At 39.1% G+C, this 21,774-nt stretch overlaps 1 protein-coding gene across 5 annotated transcripts in view; it reads right to left on the reverse strand.

The window, feature by feature from the left end:
- PPP1R12A (protein phosphatase 1, regulatory subunit 12A) overlaps positions 1-7,973 on the reverse strand; it is a 170,749-nt gene extending 162,776 nt beyond the window's left edge. For 3 of the 5 annotated variants that reach the window (XM_011946959.1, XM_011946957.1, XM_011946955.1), the window contains exon 1: positions 7,126-7,973. In XM_011946959.1, coding sequence (XP_011802349.1) covers positions 7,126-7,362 — 237 coding nt within the window. In that variant the 5' untranslated portion in view covers positions 7,363-7,973. The remainder of the gene's footprint in view (positions 1-7,125) is intronic. The other 2 variants (XM_011946958.1, XM_011946956.1) reach the window with 1 other exon arrangement.
- Between the last annotated feature and the right edge of the window lie 13,801 nt (positions 7,974-21,774).

Consider the following 21,774-nt stretch of genomic DNA (forward strand, 5'->3'; position numbering starts at 1 on the left):
TTCAATCTTTCAAAGAAGTATACCAAAATACCAACACCTCATCATCTTTTCAACCTTATTGTGGAACCCCACAAACTTTCAAAAGAAGGGTGGAGTAAAAGACGGCAATTTTTTGCAGGCAGAGGCAATGAAAACAGCAACTTCATACAGTGTCAAGAAGTAACATGTTACGGTAGTAACAAAACAATGTTTTATGCCTCCCCCTATTAAAAGGTTTTTAAATAGTTTTCTTTCAAAAATCATCTAATAAGATTTTTAAAGTACTTTTCTTATGTGAACTGTAATTTTTAAATGTGGTAATAACAAATGGATGACGAAAAACATTTCCTCTATTCCATCCAGTGTTTTGACCTGGCTATACTAGAAAATGCTCAGTCACAGCTTGCAATCACACTGTAGCTGAGGCACATGAAAGATGGTCTTGGTTACGACACCTCAAAGTCAGACCACAAAAGTGTTGCCAGGAAGCATAGAGGCAGCAACTACAGAAAATGCATTATAACAGCAGCAGCAAGGGCACTGGTGCCCTACCAGCACACCCCATATATGGCTAGGGTTGCCCACTTATCTGTAGGAAGTGACGGGCCAGTTTGGGGTTGGGAGGGTTTTGTTTGTTTGTTTAGGTAGGTTTTTAAATATGGATTTAGGATGATTTCAATAAAAACTTTTGAAAGGCATGAGCATAAGTGTTACTGCTTTTCTAAAGAGAAAACTATGCAGAGAAATATTTTACACTGCACATTTTTAGACACAAATTTTAATGCTCAAGTTATCCACTAGATTCTTCCAAGATCTTAACATTCTCCATCAAAAAAAGGGTAAACAGTTACGAACTATAAACTCTTAATTCAGATTTTTCAAAATAATCAATTAAATTATTTGCTAACAAGCAATTCAAAATTAATTGCTTCTAGTGTCTTTTACACTTCACATCTTAAGAAGACTACAGTATTCCTTTTACTGACGAGAGGATCACATATTTTACAAAGATGCTTAAAATGGCTCCCTTAGAAGTAGATCAAATTTGTACTTTAAGAGCAAAAGGATTTCATATTAAATCTATCTGTAAGTCTGTCTGTACTGGAAAGTAAAAGAAAAACTATTTTAAAATTGTAATAGCATAGAACATGGAACATCCTACTTTGTATTCCTCTAGAAGTGGTACCCAACCTTGGCATCAGGAACCAGTTGCATGAATGACAATTTTTCCATAGCTGGGGGGTTGGGGAGTAGGGCCAGATGAAACTGTTCTACCTCAGATCATCACCAGGCATTAGATGCTCATAAAGAGCACACAACCTAGATACCTCAAAAGCACAGTTCACAATAGGGTCCGCGCTCCTATGAGAATCTAATGCCGCTGCTGATCTGACAAGAGGCGGATTGCAGGCAGTAATGCTAGCTCTCCAGTGTGTCGCTCACCTCCTGCTATGTGGCCTGGTTCCTTACAGGTCATGGACCGACCTGTCCATGGCCCAGCCATTTGTGAACCTCTCTTCTAGAGGATCTAGCTCAGACTCTTAGAAAGTGAGTAATTATTTAATGACTCAACTGGATATATTTTTCTACCACTTAACCAAGATCTAGACTGCTTTAGAATTTAAAAGAGGCCGGGCGCGGTGGCTCAAGCCTGTAATCCCAGCACTTTGGGAGGCCGAGACGAGTGGATCACGAGGTCAGGAGATCGAGACCATCCTGAGCTACACGGTGAAACCCCGTCTCTACTAAAAAAAATACAAAAAACTAGCCGGGCGAGATGGCGGGCGCCTGTAGTCCCAGCTACTCGGGAGGCTGAGGCAGGAGAATGGCATAAACCCGGGAGGCGGAGCTTGCAGTGAGCCGAGATCGCGCCACTGCACTCCAGCCTGGGCGACAGAGCTAGACTCCGTCTAAAAAAAAAAAAAAAAAAGAATTTAAAAGAAAGCAGATCAATACTAAGAATTTTTTAGGCCGGCCACGGTGGCTCACACCTGTAATCCACTTTGGAAGGCCAAGGCGGGCAGATCACTTGGGGTCAGGAGTACAAAACCAGCCCAGCCAACACGGTGAAACCTCATCTCTACTAAAAATACAAAAAAAATTAGTCAGGCGTGGTGCCATGCACCTGTAATCTGTAATCCCAGCTACTCAGGAGGCTGTGGCAGGAGAATCAGGAGAATCGCTTGAACCTGGGAGGCGAAGTTTGCAGTGAGCCAAGACTACATCACTGCACTTCAGCCTAGATGACAGAATAAGACTCCATTTCAAAAAAAAAAAAAAGAATTTTTCAAAGTAAATACATTGAAATCCACAACAAAGTTTTTAATCTGTTTCATAATCACACAAATTCCATTACGCGCAAGAACAATATGCTAAGTATCTGCTGCGAAGGTTTCAAAAATGTATTTCACAACATACAAATAACTCTAAAACTTCCTATTGATGATTTGAAGTAAAAAGATAAAATTCAATAAATCTTTAGTGAGCACCCACTATGTGCTAGGCTCTGGAAATACAAAAATGTGGGCGATTAGGTTCTCAGAAGCTATAAGGGAAGACAAACACAAACACTATTCAGTAAAAAGTGTTTTTATTGCAGGAGAGGCAGAATATAAGGTACAGTGAACACCCCAGAGAAGAGAATGAGAATCTTGAACAATGACTAGAATTTTAATTGGCAAACGAGGGAGAGAGCATAAAAAGCATGGCTAAAGGCGTGGAAATAAAAAAATGTAAAGATCTGGTTGAAATGTCAGCAAATTACCCCATTTCTATAAAGGATACAACACAATGGAGATATACCAACCATAAGTTAAATGATAAAATGTATTATATCCAAATTTAGAGAGAGGAGTGACACCATCAGAGTGATACTGTTCAAAGATTAATATGACAGCAATATGCATGCTAGATTAAATCAGGGCGTGAACAGAGGCAGGAAAAACAATTAAGCTATTACTATACTCTAGGGATAAAAATAAGGTCAGGTGCGGTGGCTCATGCCTGTAATCCCAGCAGTTTGGGAGGCTGAGGCGGGTGGATCACCTGAGGTCAGGAGTTCAAGACCAGTCTGACCAACATGGAGAAACCGCGTCTCTACTAAAAATACAAAATTAGCCGAGCGTGGTGGCACATGCCTGTAATCCCAGCTACTCGGAAAGCTGAGGCAGGAGAATTGCTTGAAGACGGGAGGTGGAGGTTTTGGTGAGCCAAGATAGCATCACTGCACTCCAGTCTGGGCAACAAGAGTGAAACATCGTCTCAAAAAAAAATAATAATAATAAAGGTATGAACTAGGTTGCCAGTAAAGAATGGCAAGGAAAAGAACTGATGCCAAGGTAATTGTAAAGAAAAGACTGAGCTAGAAGATAGACTGGATTATACATAGACAAGGGGAATGAGTAAACAGTAACTAAAATGTTTAACTTGATCTAAAGATCACTGACAAAAACAGGGACATCAATGAGAAGAGTAGGCTTGATGAGGAAAGATAGACCTGTTGTAGGCTGAATTTAAAGAAATTCCTGACAATGATGTAAAACAGTCTTATAACCAAATTAATAGTACTTTAAAATAATTAGTTAAAAAAGATGCTGGTAAAGTCTAAAGAAGTACCTCTAATGTTAAGCGATAAACGTAAAATTATAATACTGAATTGCAACTATGAAAATCTATGTTTGAACAGCAAGAAATCCTTTGAAGAAATCACAAAGGTTAACGTGAATACAGTAGTTGCCATTCTATGGCAAAGGGGGTAAACTTGTATTTACTATATTACTACTTAAAAGACATTATTAAATATAAAATTGCAATACATTTAATAATATTTCATTTTAAATCAATACATAACCCAAAAAAATGGAAATGAGGCTTGGAGCTTTGCAGAAATGACGGAACCGTAAACTGACTTGGAAGTCACTGGTGCAGAGGAAAAAGAAAAGATTTTAAGGTTAAAATCAACAGGCTAAACTCAAAACTGCTGGAGAAAAATCTCAGCCCTGTATTTTATGCACACCAGTATCAGTAAGAATCAGCAATAAGGCATTCTATATATAACCTTATTAATCTCCTTAAATCTTCATAAAGTATGCCAAAATAGAGATATAATCACGTACTGTAAAACTCTACCAGGTAGCTATAAAATCAGAAGCTGATTATTGCCCCACTGGTAATAATGAAATTCTACTCTAGACCTCGGTAAGAAAACCGGAAATCTATATCTATGGTTAACTTTCTGCTGTTTTGTAGCTTTGGGGGTCAGGTCCCGGGTGGAGTGGGTGGGAAGAAAGGCTATTCTGGAGACTAAGATAGGAAATTCGACAAGAAACACTGCTTTTTCTTCTATATAGTGGATATATTTCTACACAAAAAGAACAGCTGACGACTGGATATCTTTTATAACTTCTAATGAGGGAGCACATTCAACAAATTAATAAACCTTTCAATATAAGCTGTTTATATTTAAAATAAAAGCAAAATACTAGATTTTGTATTTCGTAAAAGTGTATTTGTGGGTTGTGACGTTCCTAAAACTTTCCTCTTGACAATGAAATTTAGAGCACTTGATCAAAACCAAAAAGTAAATGAATATTCAGAAAAGAATAAACAATAATTAACCCAGTAAAACATTTTAGGTATTCTATGATCTTTTGAGGTTAAATTTTTAAAAAACTATTCAAGGACTATTAAATCAGTGATTTTAGTATTTCGAATTAAGTGTGGAAAACAAGCTAAGTTTAAGAGATTTCTTAAAAGCTTAAAATTTTCTTTTGTGTGTGTTTATTTATTGTCTTTCACTAGCTGTTGTCCTAAATTTGCCCAAAGTGAACTCCCTATTTTCATAGTAACAATGAGAAAAAAGTACAAGAGTTGATAAATAAGAAATGAGAGTGAAGAAAACATAACAAAAATGTTAATGCTTGATATTTTAAAGATTTTGGCTTCACTGATTTAAGGAACTTGCAGATAAGGAAAAATGTTATGGAAAAGGGGAGGCGGTTGGAAATTATCGGGTCAAACGCTCATAGTGACAAAAAGTGACAGAAAGATATTATGCAAATGGTGTAAATTTAGAAACTTCTGTTTAAGTGTTTGTCAACTAAAACAAAATACCCAATAAAGATACAGCTACACAACACCAAACTGACCACTGAATTCAGTTAATCAGTAAGACATTGGTAAGTCTGAGAATTCTTGCAACATGTGAATATTGAGAGGAGAAAAAAGATCTTAAGAAGACAGTTAAATGTATTTTCTCTTCCTCCCTAAACCAGTATTACAATAATGTAAATATCAAAAATCTTCGTCTTCCTCCAGGCCAATACAATTGGGTTCCTCCACAATAGTAACTTTAAATTTCTATTTGACGATTTGAATAAAACATATTGATGAGAACAACTATCCAATTATCCTGACCTCCTACAGTAATAATCAAAACCTGTTTCACACTAAAACACTAAAACGTGTAAAGTACACTTGAAAGAAATTGAAGATTCATCTTACATAATTACATTATCATTTTTAATGCCAAAAGTTTCTTTCATTCTCAACACCATGGTTTTAAAATCTTAAGAGTTATGATATGCCTTAAATAAACTTCACCCAAATAAAAAGTTTGCTATGCATTAGAGAATCTAAATTAATGAAATAGAGAAAACGCTAGACACCTTGCTATATTTTTACTGGGTGCCACATTTTTAATTCCATATTTGTCCTGCAATTTGTCAATAATTTCAATGTATCCAGTCAACTTTGTAAACAAAGGCTATACTCCAAGTCTGATATGAGAATTCCATTACATAAAATTTAAAATGGTCATCACTCTCTTAAACAGTAAGCAATACAAGGAAAAATGTCACTACACACCTCTTTTAAAAAGGCATCAAGTTAATATTCATCAAATATAAAGCCTTGAGTTTTCAATCTCCCATTACTCGAAATAAGGCTATGCATCTTCCACATACAACCAAGGCAACTTTGAGATAGCTTACAAGTCCTTTCATTGTAAGGGGAAGCTATTGCTGCAAAGTCATTCTCTATTATAGTTATTCCAAGTTGCCCGCCAAGAAAATCGAAAAAGCCTACGTCTTGTCACCTATTACCATCACTTAAAAATTGCTTTTTATGCAGAACTCTACATGGTTGTGTTGCTTTTGGCCTGTTAAAGGCAAGGCAACATTATCTCTGGATTGCCAATAGTTTCTCCTTATTTGGCTAACATTGAGAGATCCCAATCAGACTACTATAAAACTTTAACATGCACAAAGCATCCATTTTGAGAAAAGTTTGTGACCAGTCTTTTTCCCATCCCCAAAAGAAAAATCAGAGCTTGGTAACCGGCTTTGAAAAGAGTGTCCCCTATTTATTCTTCTCTTTCTAACACCAGTGCACACCCCAGGACCTGGGGCTCAAGGATCTCTGACACTGCGGCAAACTTCGAGTATCAGACTCAACACGTTCCGGTCCGGAGGTGGGCAAGCCCTTTAGAGGGCTTCCTTACTCTACCCACTTCCATCCCCTTCCTTTCAGCCGGTGCAGATCAGTTAATTACACCCTGTTTTCCCCTCCCCAGTGACCAAGAGTAATAAATGAGAAAACAGGAAATCGTTCGCTCAGGGCACTCGGCTTAGGGCTCTAGATTACTATTATCATCATCATTTGTAATCAAGTCTTCAAAAGTGCAACAAATCCAATGCCTACCTACAAGTCAAAGATGTTCATCTGCCTAAGCGTCCCTAATGCCCCTTGTTAGTTTTCTTCCTTCAGCATCCACCCCTCCGAATTTATCACTGACACGGGGGTCCAGGCACAACCCCACTACACCCCTCCTTGTCTCGACCCCAAATCCCAGACTCATCCACCAATGGCCCTGGGGCCCCAAGACGACCACAGTTCCTTTTCCCCTGTGCCCCGGAAATCACCCGGTTCCCAACTCCACCAGCAACTGTTCTGAAGGGGGCCTCAAGCCCAGCGCCCTCCGCTCCACCAGCTCTCCCTCCCGCCCTCTCGGGAAACCGCCCCCTCACCCCGCAGCAGAGAGTCTCCCGCCGCCCCCAGCCTCAAGAGGTGGAGAACTGAGGGCAGGCCCGGGCGGGAGGCCGACGAGGACCCTCAGGGTCAGGAGAGCCGGCGGCTGGGCGCACAGACCTGGTGCAGGGCAGTGAGTCCGTCCACATTGGCGTAATTGATGTCGGCGCCGCGGTGCAGCAGCTTGAGGACCTCGTCCGTGTCCCCGCTGGAGCAAGCAGCCAGGAAGACGGCGCCATCGTCGAACTTCACCTTGGTCTTCTGGCGCTTCACCACCGGAGGCTCGAGGTCTGTCTCGGAGCCGATCCAGCGCTTCAGCTGCTCGTTCCGCTTCTGCTTCGCGTCCGCCATCTTCATCCCCTCTCCTGCCGCCGGGTCTTCTTATCGCGAGGGGGGGGGAAGGGGGAGGCGGAGAGGGAAGAGAGGGGAGGCAGGGGGTGTGTGAATGTTTCTATGAGTGAGGGCCAGAGGAGGGCTGGGAACCGGGAGGAGACGCTCGAGACTTCCAGTATCCCACAGAGCACTGGGGCGGCGCGCCCGGCCGAGCGGACCTCCCTTCCTACCACAGAAGCCCTCCCGCCCCCAGCACGGCCGCCCGTCACCGGCGGCCAATCTAACGTAACTTCGCGAGATCCGGACTGGGAGGTGCCCTTCGACCAGTGCGCATGCGCCCTGGGCCTGTGCCCGCCCCAGGAAAGGCGCTCCCGCGAACTGCGGCGGGGGTGGTTGGGCCACCGGAGGGAAGCGGGTGTGGCCCAGGCAGCGGGGGCTGGGACAGACCTGGAAAGGAGGAAGCGGGGAAGGAAGGTTGTCCTGCCGGGCTGGGGGCTCCCGGGAATCCGGAGGCCAGCAGTGGAACCGCAAGGGTCTACAGGGCAGATCTGCCTCCCAGCGTGTTTCAGCTACGCCGAGTCGTTGGCTCAAGGCGGAGGATTTTCCTATTGGCTGCGTTATTTGAATGGAATGGAGGATAGGTCGTGAAGTAGGTGCTGGTGGTTGCTCTAAGGAACTCAGATGAACTTGGGCATGTCAGAATTAATAACCTTTTAAAAGTGAGGTCTGTGTAGCCGAGGGTTTTAATGGTAAGTTCTTGAGGTGACCACCTATTGGCCAGGGTTGACCTGCGGTAATTGCGGTAGCTTCCTGCCAACCCCCACTTTAGAAATGTTTTTCCTCTTCTCTTTACTTTTGTTTTGCTTTCTGTCACGCTTGAGTTCTCTTCCTTCAGTGCTCTAAGCCTGTCTCGTAGGACCCATGAGCTTAGCTCAGCCTGATTACTGGTCCTTACCTTTTAAGGGATTTCTGGTTACAGCTCCATCTCTTTCTAAGGAGGGTTAGAGACCTAGCTGCGTCTAGTTAATGAACGCAATTAATTCAACCACTATTTTTTGAATACCTACTATGAGCCAGTAACTGTACTAGGCAGTGAATATACAATGAAAAATATGACATTTATTTGAACCACTTCTTGAGTTCACTTGCCCAAACAAGACTAATTTTTCATCTTCATGAAAAAAGACTTTAACTTTGCCTTGTATGACCACACGCGCACACACATAGGATTTGTAATACTGATGTCTTATGAGCCATCTGTCTACAATCTCCACCAATTGATTTTACAGAACACTACATCATTTTCATCCATTACTGTTTTTAGAGCATTTAGAAAAGCCAAAATAAAAACCACAAAACCTTACCATGGAAGATTAGGGGTCATCTAGAGTGAGTCCCTCAAGAACTAGATAATTTACTTAATTTTACCCAGAAGTAGCATTAGAATTCACTCAGCAAATACTATGCACCTGTTCTGGTTAAGGCATTGTTCTAGGTGCTGGAGATAGAGCAGTGAACAAATAAGCTTTTCTTACTGTCAGCATAATGCCTTTTCCAGTGGACTACACAGCCTGTCATATTGAGAAATAAAATTGAGTAAAATATAATTAGGAAACTACCTGCCTGTGAGACAATTTTCTGAACCACAGTTAATGGATAGTAATAGAATCCAGGTTAGGGTAAAAATATTTCCTCTGAAAACATTGTAGAAATAGAAAGTAAATGTAATATTCATAAGATGTACCATTGTATGTTCATAACATACATTAATGATAACATCAGACCTTTGAATACTCATGGTGTTAGGTGCTGAAAAACATTGTTAGCACTGAAATGCAAAATCCCTATCCACAGAATACAGCTCAGAATAAAAGAAAGGAACTTGAGGATTTCCTTATCAGCTCCTCTCTCTACCTAGGCAAACTGACAGCATATACTGTTTTCCAAGAATGTTATGGCGTATTTGGTAGCTCTTAAAAGTGCCCTTGAAATATAGATGGGTATCTGAAGTTTTCATTCAGGCAAAAGGAGTTTAGTGGGAAGTATGCTATTCCTGATTCAAGCACTTATTTCAGGATGCAAAATTAATAATAGTTTATTAATAAAACATAATTAAGTTCATTCAGTTCCCAGAAGCTGTCGGGGAAAAACCAACCAACCAACTAAGGCTGTTATCATGTGCAAATTTCACTGAATTTAGTTTTTCTTCTTTCGTGGCTCTAAGGCTCAAGATACTCTATGTTAATATTGAAAGTGCTCTTCAACTGCCACCTACTTTGTCTTTAGGGAGGGTTTTTTTTTTTAATTGTTGTTAGTGAATTAATGGTACTGAAGACCTTGGGTTAATTCCAGAACAAGCGAAATTTTTTATTGACACACAGTCCCGGCACAGTGACTCACACCTGTGATACTACCATTTTGGGAGGCTGAGGAGAACTCTGCCCAGGAGTTCGAGGCTGCAGTGAGCTATCTGCACTACAGCCTGAGCGACAGAGCTGGAACCTATCTTTACAAAAAAAAAAAAAAGACACACACAGACACACACATGCTTTTACTTCATATTTGTCTAAGCAGTACAAATGGAAGAAATGCAAATATTTTCACTTCCTAATGGCCTCTGAACAGATTGGGATATGAGGATACATTTTAGCTCCTTTAAAGCAAATTAAGCCTTAAAACAAATAAAACTATACTTACTATTTTGCATATATACATAGAAATATATTTTTGGCTGCAACAAATCAATCATGTTGGAGTTTTTTTGTTTTTCTTTTTGAGACAGGGTCTCGCTCTATCGCCCAGGCTGCAGTGCAGAGGCATGATCTCAGCCTCCCAAGTAGCTGAGTCTACAGGTACCAGCACCACCAGACTTAGCTAGTTTATTTTTTATTTTTTGTAAAGATGGGGTCTCCCCATGTTGTCCAGGCTGGTCTCAAACTCCTGGACTCAAGTGATCCTCTGCCTTGGCTTCTTAAAGTATTGGGATTACAGGCGTGAGCCACTGCACCTGGCTGGGGGTTTTATTTATTACATGCACAAGATTGTCAGAATAAGATCTCTATATATCTTTTTCAAAGTTTAATCAGACTACAGACATTCCTTACCGTTAATTTGCTTGCTAATAATGATCAACTTAAATTATAAATGTATTTGAAATGCTGACGTGCATAACTTAGATTTGTTTCTGCTATTATAATCTCCTTGTTAAAAATGTACATCAGATATTAATAAATACTTTTAACTAATCTATTTATGTTCTCCTTATCCCTAATTTAAATCTGAGATACTAATTTACGTTTATACACTTGAGAATAGAACAGTCAACAAAGACCTTGTTTCTATCTTCTGTATTCTACACCTGGGCCAAACTCTCTTCCATTGCATAATAATTTCTTTCCAATATTTTATTTAAGAACCTGAAGAAAAGGCTGGGCAGGGTGACTCATGCCTGTAATCCCAGCACTTTGGGAGGCTGAGGTGGGCGGATCACCTGAGGTCGCTAGTTCGAGACCAGCCTGGCCAACATGGCAAAACCTCTGTCTCTACTAAAAATACAAAAAATTAGCTGGGTGTAGTGGCATGCACCTGTAATCCCAGCTACTCAGGAGGCTGAACCCGAGAATACAGGTGAATTACTTGAACCAGAAGCAGAGGTTGCAGTGAGCCAAGATCACACCACTGCATTCCAGCCTGGGTGACAGAGCAAGACTCTGTCTCAAAAGGAGAAAAAAAAAAATTTGGAGAAAAGTTTACAATCTGTTCACATCATAATTTATTTAGTCCTTCACAGGGAGTTGACCAGAACCAACACGGAACCACCCTAACTTGCTTCAGACTCCATTGCTAGATCAATCCTGATTTCTAGATCATAGCATCTAATCCTTTGCCTTGCCTCTGGATTACAAGGTGAGTTTCCAATTTACTTTAGGGTAAATTTTCTGCCACATCTGACTTCATTTCAAGAAACTAAGCCTATCACAGTACAAGTAGTGGCTGATATGCTCATGAAGCTTCTTTGGTCTCCCAAAATTGGGAATCAGATGAATGGCAACAGTCTGAAGTGCAGTTATGCTGCTAAAGAAATAACTCATCTCCATTGCACGTGACTCCCAACCTGTATCACGTGTCAGAATGTCACATGTCCCTTTCATAGGAATTAATTTAATGTTTCCCAAACTTTATCAATTTTGTTGCCAAGTTAAAGAACCACAAATACTGATATTTCCTTAATGTTTTCTTTAACCTTTTTAAGACAAATTTATTTTAAAGCAACATTATGTTGCTTTGGTAAGTGAAAAACATTTCCACTTGACATAAGACTGTTAAAGCAAACACAATGAAAACAAAACATTAGTTAGGTTGTCTGTCAAGGGTCTGAGCCCAAGCCATGCTCTCAGTTTGTTAAAAAAGGGATATTGGTAAGGGTTGGACATGTGAGCAGCAACCTAAGATTTTTCAATTTAGCACAATCAGAAAGATTAAAAGATAGTGAAAAAAGAATATTTTGCTAAGTGCTTCACTGTTGTTTTAATGTTACATCTACCTATTATAACATTACCTCATGTACCACCAGTCTACATGTCCTACACTTTAGGAAGCTGGCTGACTTTAATTAGTATGTGTAATAATAATTATGACTAATTAAGTGAAGGTTACAGGATAGGCCTTAGTGGCACACCCAACTCAAGGTGTCAAGGCAAGGAATTGGCAGGAAGGCCAATTTGTATGAAATATCTGTGTACTGAAGGGATTTCAAAAATAAGAGTAATTCTCCATGGCACTGAAATTACAAGAATAAATTACACGATGAAGTTTTCTTCAGTATCTGGAAGGCAAGTTTAAGTGCATGAGTTCTATCTTGGATCACTAGTATTTAGTTGAGGGATCCATTCAATTGTCCTTCAAATCAAATCCCAGGAAAAGCTTTAAAATTCCTTCACAGACCAGAGTGCAAAAACAAAGTAAGGTATTCATGAGAACCAAAACATGCTGACCGTGCTCAATTTTGGCAGGTGGAAATATCAGCTTCATGTGGTTGTCTTAAAGATTAAATGAATAATGTATGTGAGAGAGAAAAAAATTTGAGATTTTGTTTGTGTTCTTGTATTTGCCTTTTCCTTCCCTTATTTAAACTGATAGCAACTCTGCTTCCTTGCCTCAGGGCAGTTTTGTGGCAAGGAAGAAAGCAGAAGTTGCTTTCAAAACATTTTCCCTCCTAACTTGAAATGTCCACCCACCAATTTCTATTTAATAAGAGTTTAGGGCTAGTGATCTGATTGGAGTTTGTGTATGAGGGTGTCAGAAACTTAATGAAGTTCTATTTGCATAGCACTATAAATCAATGAAAATAGCAGTTTTCTAAATTTGCCTTTATTTTCACTTTACAAAAATGTGACCATAATTCTGTGGAATGTTATTTTTACTTAGGGTGGAACCAAGCAGAGGGGTTCACCCAAGCCATCCTTGGGTGTTTCCATGGGAAAGAAGGATTTCACTGAGAATAATAAGTGACACCAAGGCTCAAAAGAATGAGAGAGAAGTCTATTGGTCTCTTGAACAGCAGGGATTTACTCACAGATCTCTGGAAGTAGCCAGAATGTGACAGGATCTCAATGAATGGCTGCTTCATGGAGGCTGGAACGTAAACCTGGGACTCTCACTAGCCAAACATAGCTGTGCCACAAACATGGCTGAAATGTAGTAGTTTGGTAGATCTGAGGTCAGTCAGTAAAAATGTATTGATTGGCACCTGTTCTTTGTCAATCATTATTCTGGGTTCTGGGGACACAGGAGTGAATGCAACAAATGAAGTACCTGCCATCAATGAGCTTACATTCTAGTGAGGAGGGACAGAAAATGAATACATTTTAATTCAGATACCGCTAAATGTAGTGAAGAAAAAAATTGGGCTAAAGAGAGTGAAAAACAATTTCTGAAGTTACTTGCAGTAAAGAGTGGGGAGAAGAGAAGATACTGATTTAACCAGGAAAGATCTGAGCTGAGGGTGTATCCAGGTTTTCTGGAACCTGGTATTATTACAGTTTAGAGATTCTTCTTTAAGAAAAAGGATTTAAAATTACGAATAATTAAGTTCAGGGCCTTGGAAGGGGTCCACTCAAGTGAACAGAAAATTATGTGCTCCTTATAAAATACATGATTTAAAACCACAACAGTGGCTGGGTGTGGTGGCTCGTACCTGTAATCCCAGCATTTTCCCAGCACTTTGGGAGCTGAGGCAGGTGGATCACGAGGTCAAGAGATCGAGACCATCCTGGCCAACATGGTGAAACCCCGTCTCTACTAAAAATACAAAAATTAACTGGGCATGGTGGCGCGTGCCTGGTGTCCCAGCTACTTGGGAGGCTGAGGCAGGAGAATCACCTGAACCTGGGAGGCGGAGGTTGCAGTGAACTGAGATTGTGCCACTGCACTCCATCCTGGCGGCAGAGTGAGACTGTCTCAAAAAAACAAAAAAACTGTAACAGCAATTGAGTGTATAAACACTCAATTTGTTTCCTCACATCTATAACCAAGGATTCTAGAACATGTGTGTCAAAACCCAACTCTCAGTTTTGTTAGGTATCACTTAACATCAGTTTAAATCATTCGTTTATTCACCATTCATTAAGCCAGTATTTATGAGTACCCTATTGGTGCTCTGTATATACCAAGCCCTGTGTTAGTGCTAAAACTATAACAATGTAAACACTCATTCCCTGCAATCAACAATGTATACTGACCAAAGATTCAATTCCATGATCAAGCATAGCACCATTAATAGTGGAGCCACCTCCATTATGTGCCTAAGTATTACCTAAATTTTAGCCTGAGTATAACCAGGCCTTTTAGATCAACTGTCACTTTACTAGAAACATGGAAGTAGAAGAACATACTAAATGATAACACACATACTTAATCAGAAAAACCTGAAATGTAGGTTAATCTCTAGGGCACTGGCCTGTTCTCTTTTAAAGTCAGTGTTGTAAAACACTTTAAATAAAAATGTTCTAGATTAAAAGATACTGAAAACCATAATGACCAATTAAGCTTGTAAATTTTGATTAGGTTCCAGTTTGGAAAAAAGTTATATATAATTGATTATTGGAAAAATTGAATATGAATTGTGTTTTAGGTGATATTGAGGAATTTTTGTTATTTCTGTTCTAAGATGTAATAATAATGTGATTTTGTAGGAATGTATCCTTAATTTAAGGAGATGAGTATGTTAAATATGATGTTGACAACTTCCTTTCAAATGATTTCATGAAATAAAAAATAAATAAATACAAATGCATATAAGTAGATAATGCAAGTTTGGCAAGATTTTAATTTCTGAATTTAGGTCACAGGTATCCAAGTATCTTTTACTATTTTTTCAACTTTGCTGTTTGATATTTCTTACAATAAAATATTGAGGGAGAAAAAGAATGGATTGTGGGAGACCATGTTGTAACTCTCTAATAATTAGAGTCAATGCCATTACTCCAGAGATATTTGGACATGTGGGTGAGGTGTTTTTGATTATCAAAATGATTGTGGAACACTACTGTGGTTTAGTGAGGAAGAGAGTAATAACTAAATAATTTGCAAAGTGTGGGAATTTTCCAAACAATAACTAAGTACCCTTCCCAAAATGCTAATAACCCCTGTTGAGAAATACTAAAATCAAACCCATAAATAGCTCATACAAAAAATATTTCCTTGACCTTATATACAACTCTAATGTTTGTTCTCCAATTCACAAAACAAAGTACTCCTGATAAAAAGTCATCTATATTCATGGTTTGCATATCCATGTTTTCTTTTTTTTTATTATTATACTTTAAGTTCTAGGGTATATGCGCACAACCTGCAGGTTTGTTACATAGGTATACATGTGCCATGTTGGCTTACTGCAGCCATCAACTCTTCATTGACATTAGGTATTTCTCCTAATATCATCCCTCCCCCATTCCTCCACCCCACAATAGGCCCCCTGTGACGTTCCCTGCCCTGTGTCCAAGTTTTCTTACTGTTCAGTTCCCACCTATGAGTGAGCTCATGTGGTGTTTGGTTTTCTGTCCTTGTGATAGTTTGCTGAGAATGATGGTTTCCAGCTTCATCCATGTCCCTGCATCCTTTTTTATAGCTGCATAGTATTCCATGGTGTATATGTGCCACATTTTCTTAATCCAGTCTATCACTGATGGACATTTGGGTTGGTTCCAACTCTTTGCTATTGTGAATAGTGCCACAATAAACATACATGTGCATGTGTCTTTATAGCAGCATGATTTATAATCCTTTGGGTATATACCCAGTAATGAGATCTCTGGGTTAAATGGTATTTCTAGTTGTAAATCCTTGAGGAATTGCCACACTGTCTTCCACAATGGTTGAGCTAATTTACATTCCCACCAACAGTGTAAAAGTGTTCCTATTTCTCCACATCCTCTCCAGCATCTGTTGTTTCCTGACTTTCTTTTTTTTTTCTTTGAGATGGATTCTCGCTCTGTTGCCCAGGCTGGAGTACAGTGGCACCATCTCTGCTCACTGCAAACTCCATCTACTAGGTTCACGCCATTCTCCTGCCTCAGCCTCCCGAGTAGGCACCCGCCACCACACCCGGCTAATTTTGTTGTTGTTGTTGTTTTTGGTATTTTTAGTAGAGATGGGGTTTCACTGTGTTAACCAGGATGGTCTTGATTTCCTGACCTCGTAATTCACCCGCCTTGGCCTCCCAAAGTGCTGGGATTACAGGCGTGAGCCACTGTGCCTGGCCTATTTCCTGACTTTTTAATGATCGCCATTCTAACTGGCGTGAGATGGTATCTCATTGTGGTTTTGATTTGCATTTCTCTGATGACCAGTGATGGTGAGCATTTTTTCATGTGTCTGTTGGCTGCATGAATGTCTTCTTTTGAAAAGTGTCTGTTCATATCTTTTGCCCACTTTTCGATGGGGTTGTTTGTTTTTTTCTTGTAAATTTATTTAAGTTTTTGTAGATTCTGGATATTAGTCCTTTGTCAGATGGGTAGATTGCAAAAATTTTCTCCCATTCTGCAGGTTGCCTGTTCATTCTGATGGCAGTTTCTTTTGCTGGGCAGAAGCTCTTTAGTTTAATTAGATCCCATTTGTCTATTTTTGCTTCTGTTGCCATTGTTTTGGCTATTTTAGTCATGAAGTCCTTGCCCATGCCTGTGTCCTGCATGGTATTGCCTAGGTTTTCTTATAGGGTTTTTATGGTTTTAGGTCTGACATTTAAGTCTTTATTCCATCTTGAATTGATTTTTGTATAAGTTGTAAGGAAGGGATCCAGTTTCAGCTTTCTACATATATCCATGTTTTCTGTTCATTCCTCAGTCCACTCAAGTTTGGTTCAACAACCACCTTCCTTTAAACTAGTTTTATCAGGATTAGCACTGATGTCTTTGCTAAATCCAAAGGGTGCTTTACATTATTTGACCATGGTGAATATTTCCTCCCTCTGGAAATTTTCCCCTTGTCTTCCATGATACTGCTTTCTTCTGGGTTTTCCTAACTCTCTAATTACTTTTCAGACTCCTATTATAAGCCCCCTTTTTCTCTGCCTACATCTTATTTCATCCTTAGCTCTCTTTTCTATTTAATTTTTCTCAGATCCCTACCTCAAGGCAAAATATTGCACCTAAGTCCCATACCTATTTACACAACTGCCTACTGACATGAAATCTTCAAGCCTAACACACATGAAATGGAACTTAATATCCCCTCACATACACTTGCTTCTCTTATAGGCTTTATTTCAATTAACGACTAGGATCTACTTAATGCTTTAGGAACCTATCCAAGAGACATGAATTCCAAATGGCAAGGGAGGGGAGTGGTAGGGAAACAGATGGCTTCCAGGAGGAGGTGACACTTAAGCTAGGTGACTAATCAAGGGAGAATTGAATGAGGTATTTGGAAGTGATGCAATGTGAGTTAGGGAGGACACTCTATGTGCAGGAACAGAAGCAAAAGCACAAAGGAAAATAATGCTACACTTTTTTTCTGAAAGTGGAGAGTAACTCAGAATTGATGAAGCATACTTTTTTTTGGGTGGGGGGCAGGAAGAATGGGCAAGAGATATGGTTGGTAAGGTAGGCAGAAAATAGATCATGAAGAATCTTTTATGCCATTCTAAGGAATCTGGATCTTATCCTATCAGGTCAGAATTCACAAGTTGATTGTTCACAGACTACACAAGTGGCTTGTTTGGCTTATGCCGTGCTTTAAAACATGATGAATTATTTGTTGACATTTAAAAGCTAAACCATTTCACATAAAATCTGGATTTCCAGTGTCTTTTGAAGAACTGGAAGTTCTGGCCACATTTTCTCACATTTGACAGGCTCTAATGTCACCACTCTGCAATAGTCCCCGTCTAATCTGCTTTGTTCAGTTGTCACTTCTGCTACCTGTCTGGTCCCTGAGAGCTTTGGCAGTTGCTACTTCTGCTTCAGATGATGAGAAATTATTGAAGCAAGAGAGTAATACCAGATATTTGGGTCAGAAAGATCGTTCTGGAAGAAAAATAGAGGACAGGTGCTGGGGCATAGGGAAGAGTGCCCTAAAGAAATGAATGCAAATTCTAGAGTAACAGTGCATGTGTTTACAGAGGAAGAGCAAACATCGCTTTGCCTCAGACACCTTTTATCCTCCTAAATCACTGGATAGCTCAGAGGAGACAAGACTCATGCAGTACTGAGGTGACAGCTGAAGATGGCCTCAGCTAGAGCAATGACAGTACAGATGAAGAAGAGGGGCCAGGAATCAATAAAGCTTAATGATTGATTGTATGTGGCATGTAAAAACTGGAAGGAGTATAAAATAATTTCCAAGTGAATGATAGAGAACAAGGTGCTAAAAATTCTCACTTATCACACTAATAAAAAACTTCTGTATTAATTGAACAAATTTGCTTTCATAGTGAAATAGATCTTACTGGATCTATTTTCACATATGCCTAGTAACTATGAATTAGTCAATTATACATCATTTCTAAGTAAAACTCCAGGAAAGATAATTAAATGCAAAATGAATGGAAATTTTAAGAACTTAACGATCACTAGGAACAACTAAAGGTTTTCTGAGAAATGAGCCATGCTAAATTAGGCTCGCTCATCATTTTGTTGCTTGTGTGTTTGTTTTGTTAAGAATGCTGGGGTAAGTCAGTATCACGTAGCAATAGAGTCTGAGAGAGTAGGTGCAATTAATAAAACTTCTCTAAGCTGCTTTGTTTTGATAGGTACATGGTAGTCATTGCATTTCTTAACCTGAACACATTATTTCTCATACTGTATCAGCTTTCCATTTTTCTTTTTTCTTTCTTTCTTTTTTTTTTTTTTTTTTTGAGACAGAGTTTTGCTCTTGTTGCCCAGGCTGGAGTGCAATGGCACCATCTTGGCTCACCGCAATCTCCGCCTCCCGGGTTCAAGCGATTCTCCTGCCTCAGCCTCCCGGGATTACAGGCATGCACCACCATGCCTGGCTAATTTTGTATTCTTAGTAGAGATGGGGTTTCACCATGTTAGTCAGGCTGGTCTCAAACTCCTGACCTCGTGATCTACCCGCCTTGGCCTCCCAAAGTCTTTGCTATTGTGAATAGTGCCGCAATAAATTTTGAGGATCCTCCGTTCTATTTTCCGTAATGGCTGTACCAATTTCTATTCTCATCAACTGTGTACAAAGGTTCCCTTTTCTCCACATCCTCATCAACACTTGTTATTTTTCGTCTTTTTTATAGTAGCTGCCCTAACAGGTATGTGGTATTATCTCACTGTGGTTTTGATTTGCATTTCTCTGATGATTGGTGATGTTGAACATTTTTTCATATGCTGGTTGGACGTATGTATATCTTCTTTTGAGAAATGTGTATTCAGGTCTTAGTTCATTTTTCTTTTTCTTTTTTTTTTTTTGAGACGGAGTCTTGCTGTGTCGCCCAGGCTGGAGTGCAATGGCGCGATCTCGGCTCACTGCAAGCTCCGCCTCCCGGGTTCACGCCATTCTCCCGCCTCAGCTTCCGAGTAGCTGGGACTACAGGCGCCCACCACCACGCCCGGCTAGTTTTTTGTATTTTTAGTAGAGACGGGGTTTCACTATGTTAGCCAGGATGGTCTTGATCTCCTGACCTCGTGATCCAGCTGCCTCGGCCTCCCAAAGTGCTGGGATTACAGGCTTGAGCCACCGCACCCGGCCTTAGTTCATTTTTCAATCACAGTACTTGTTTTTTTGATATTGAGGTTTTTTAGTTCCTTATGTATTTTGCTTTTAACAATTTTTTTTTTAATTAAAAAAAATTTAAATAGAGACAGGGTCTCACTTTGTTGTCCAGATTTGTCTCGAACTCCTGGGCTCAAGTGATCTTCCCACCTCAGCCTTTCAAAGTCCTAGGATTACAGGTCTGAGCCACTGTGTCCAGCTGAGTTCCTTATACATTTTTGTTATTGTACCCTTATCAGATATTTAGTTTGCAAATATTTTATTATTGTTAGTGAAAATGGAATTATTTTCTTAATTCCTTTTAGATAGTTCATTATTTGTGTATAGAAATGCCACTAATTTTTGTATGTTAATTTTATATCTCACAACTTATTTAAATTTGTTCTAACAGTTTTTTGTTTAGTCTTTAACATTTTCTACATATATGGTACTGTCATCTGCAAACAGTGATAATTTTTTATCTGCCTTTCCTATTTGTATGTGTTTTCTTTTTATTTCTCCCTTCCTTTCTTTCTTCCTTTTTTTTTTTTCTTTTGTCTAATTGCCCTGGCTATGACTAGTATATGTTGACTAGAATTAGTAAGAATGGGCATTCTTTCCTGGTACTGGATCTTAGAGAGAAAACTTCCAGTTTTTCCCCATTGATTATGATGTTTGCTGTGGGCTTTTCATATATGATCTTTATTGTGTTGAGATAAGTACCTTCTATATCTATTTTATTGAGAGTTTATTTTTTATTATGAATGGATGTTGAAATTTGTCACATGCTTTTTCTATGTTTATTGAGATGATCATGTGGTTTTTATGTTTCCTTCTGCTAATGTGGTGTACCATACAGATTGTTATTTGCAAACCAAACATCTGAACCATCCTTGCATCTCAGGGAGAAATCCCACTTGATCATGGTGTATAATCCTTTCAATTGTTGTGGAATTTGGTTTGCTAGTATTTTATTGACAATTTTTGCATCTGTGTTCATTGGGGATATTGACCTATTGTTTTCTCTTCTTGGAGTCTTTGTCTGGTATCATGGTCATCCTGGTTTTGGTAGCACGGTGATGCTGGTGTAACAATTCCTGTTTTCTTTTGGTTACTATTTGCATGAGATATCCTTCTGCATCCCTTCACCTTCAGCCTGTGTGTCCTTAAATCTAAAGTGAATCTTTTGCAGACATCGTATAGTTAGGTATTGTTTTTATTTTTGTTTTTAAATTCATCTAACCACTCCGTGTCTTTTTTTGGGGGAGTTTAGCCCATTGGCCTTTAAAGTAATTTTTGATAGGTGAGAATTTACTCTTACCATTTTGTTAATTGTTTTCTGCCTGTTTTGTAGTTATCTTGTTCCTCTCTTCTCCTGTTGTCTTTCTTCTCTTGTGGTTTGGTAACGTTTTTGTGGTAGTATGCTTTGATTCTTTCCTCCTTATTTTTTATTTATCTACTGTACGTTTTTTCATGGTTACTATGGAGTTTACATTAAACCTTTTCTAGTTATAGAAATATGTTTTAGGCTGATAACCACTTAACTTCAATCACATACATACATACTGCATATTTTATTTCCCCTTCACATACTTTATATAACTGACGTCAGATTTTGCCTCTTTCTATACTGTGTTTTCATTGCAAATTTCTGTAGTTATAGTTATTCTGACTAGTTTTGTATTCTAATTTATGTATGAGTGTTAACAGTAATTTTATTGCCACAGTTACAGTATTATAATATTACATGTTTGTGTTATGTTTACCTTTATAGTGAGATTTATACTTTCATATGCTTTCATGCTGTTGTTTAATGTCTTTTTATTTCAATTTGAAGAACTTCCCTTAGCACTTTTTGTAAGGCAGGTCCAGTGGTGACAAATTCCCTTAGTTTTTATTCGTCTGGGAAAGTCTTTATCTTTCTTTCATTATTAAAAAACAATTTTGGCAGATAAAGTCTTCTTGGTTAGCAGGGTTTTTGTTTGTTCGTTTGTTTGTTTCAGCACTTTTAACATATAATCCCACTCTTTCCCAATCTGTAATGCTTCTGCTGAGAACTTTGATGATCTATAATGTTTCTACTGAGAAGTCTTATTTGGGTTCCTTTCTGTTTGATAAGTCACTTTTCTCTTGCTGCTTCAAGAATTCTTTTTCGTTTTTGTTTTTGGCCTTTGACAATTTAGTTATAATGTCTCATTGTAGACCTCATTGGCTTCAATCTATTTGGGGATCTTT

Source organism: Colobus angolensis, unplaced genomic scaffold, assembly GCF_000951035.1.
Source record: "Colobus angolensis palliatus isolate OR3802 unplaced genomic scaffold, Cang.pa_1.0 Scaffold256, whole genome shotgun sequence".
Taxonomy (NCBI): Eukaryota; Metazoa; Chordata; class Mammalia; order Primates; family Cercopithecidae; genus Colobus; species Colobus angolensis.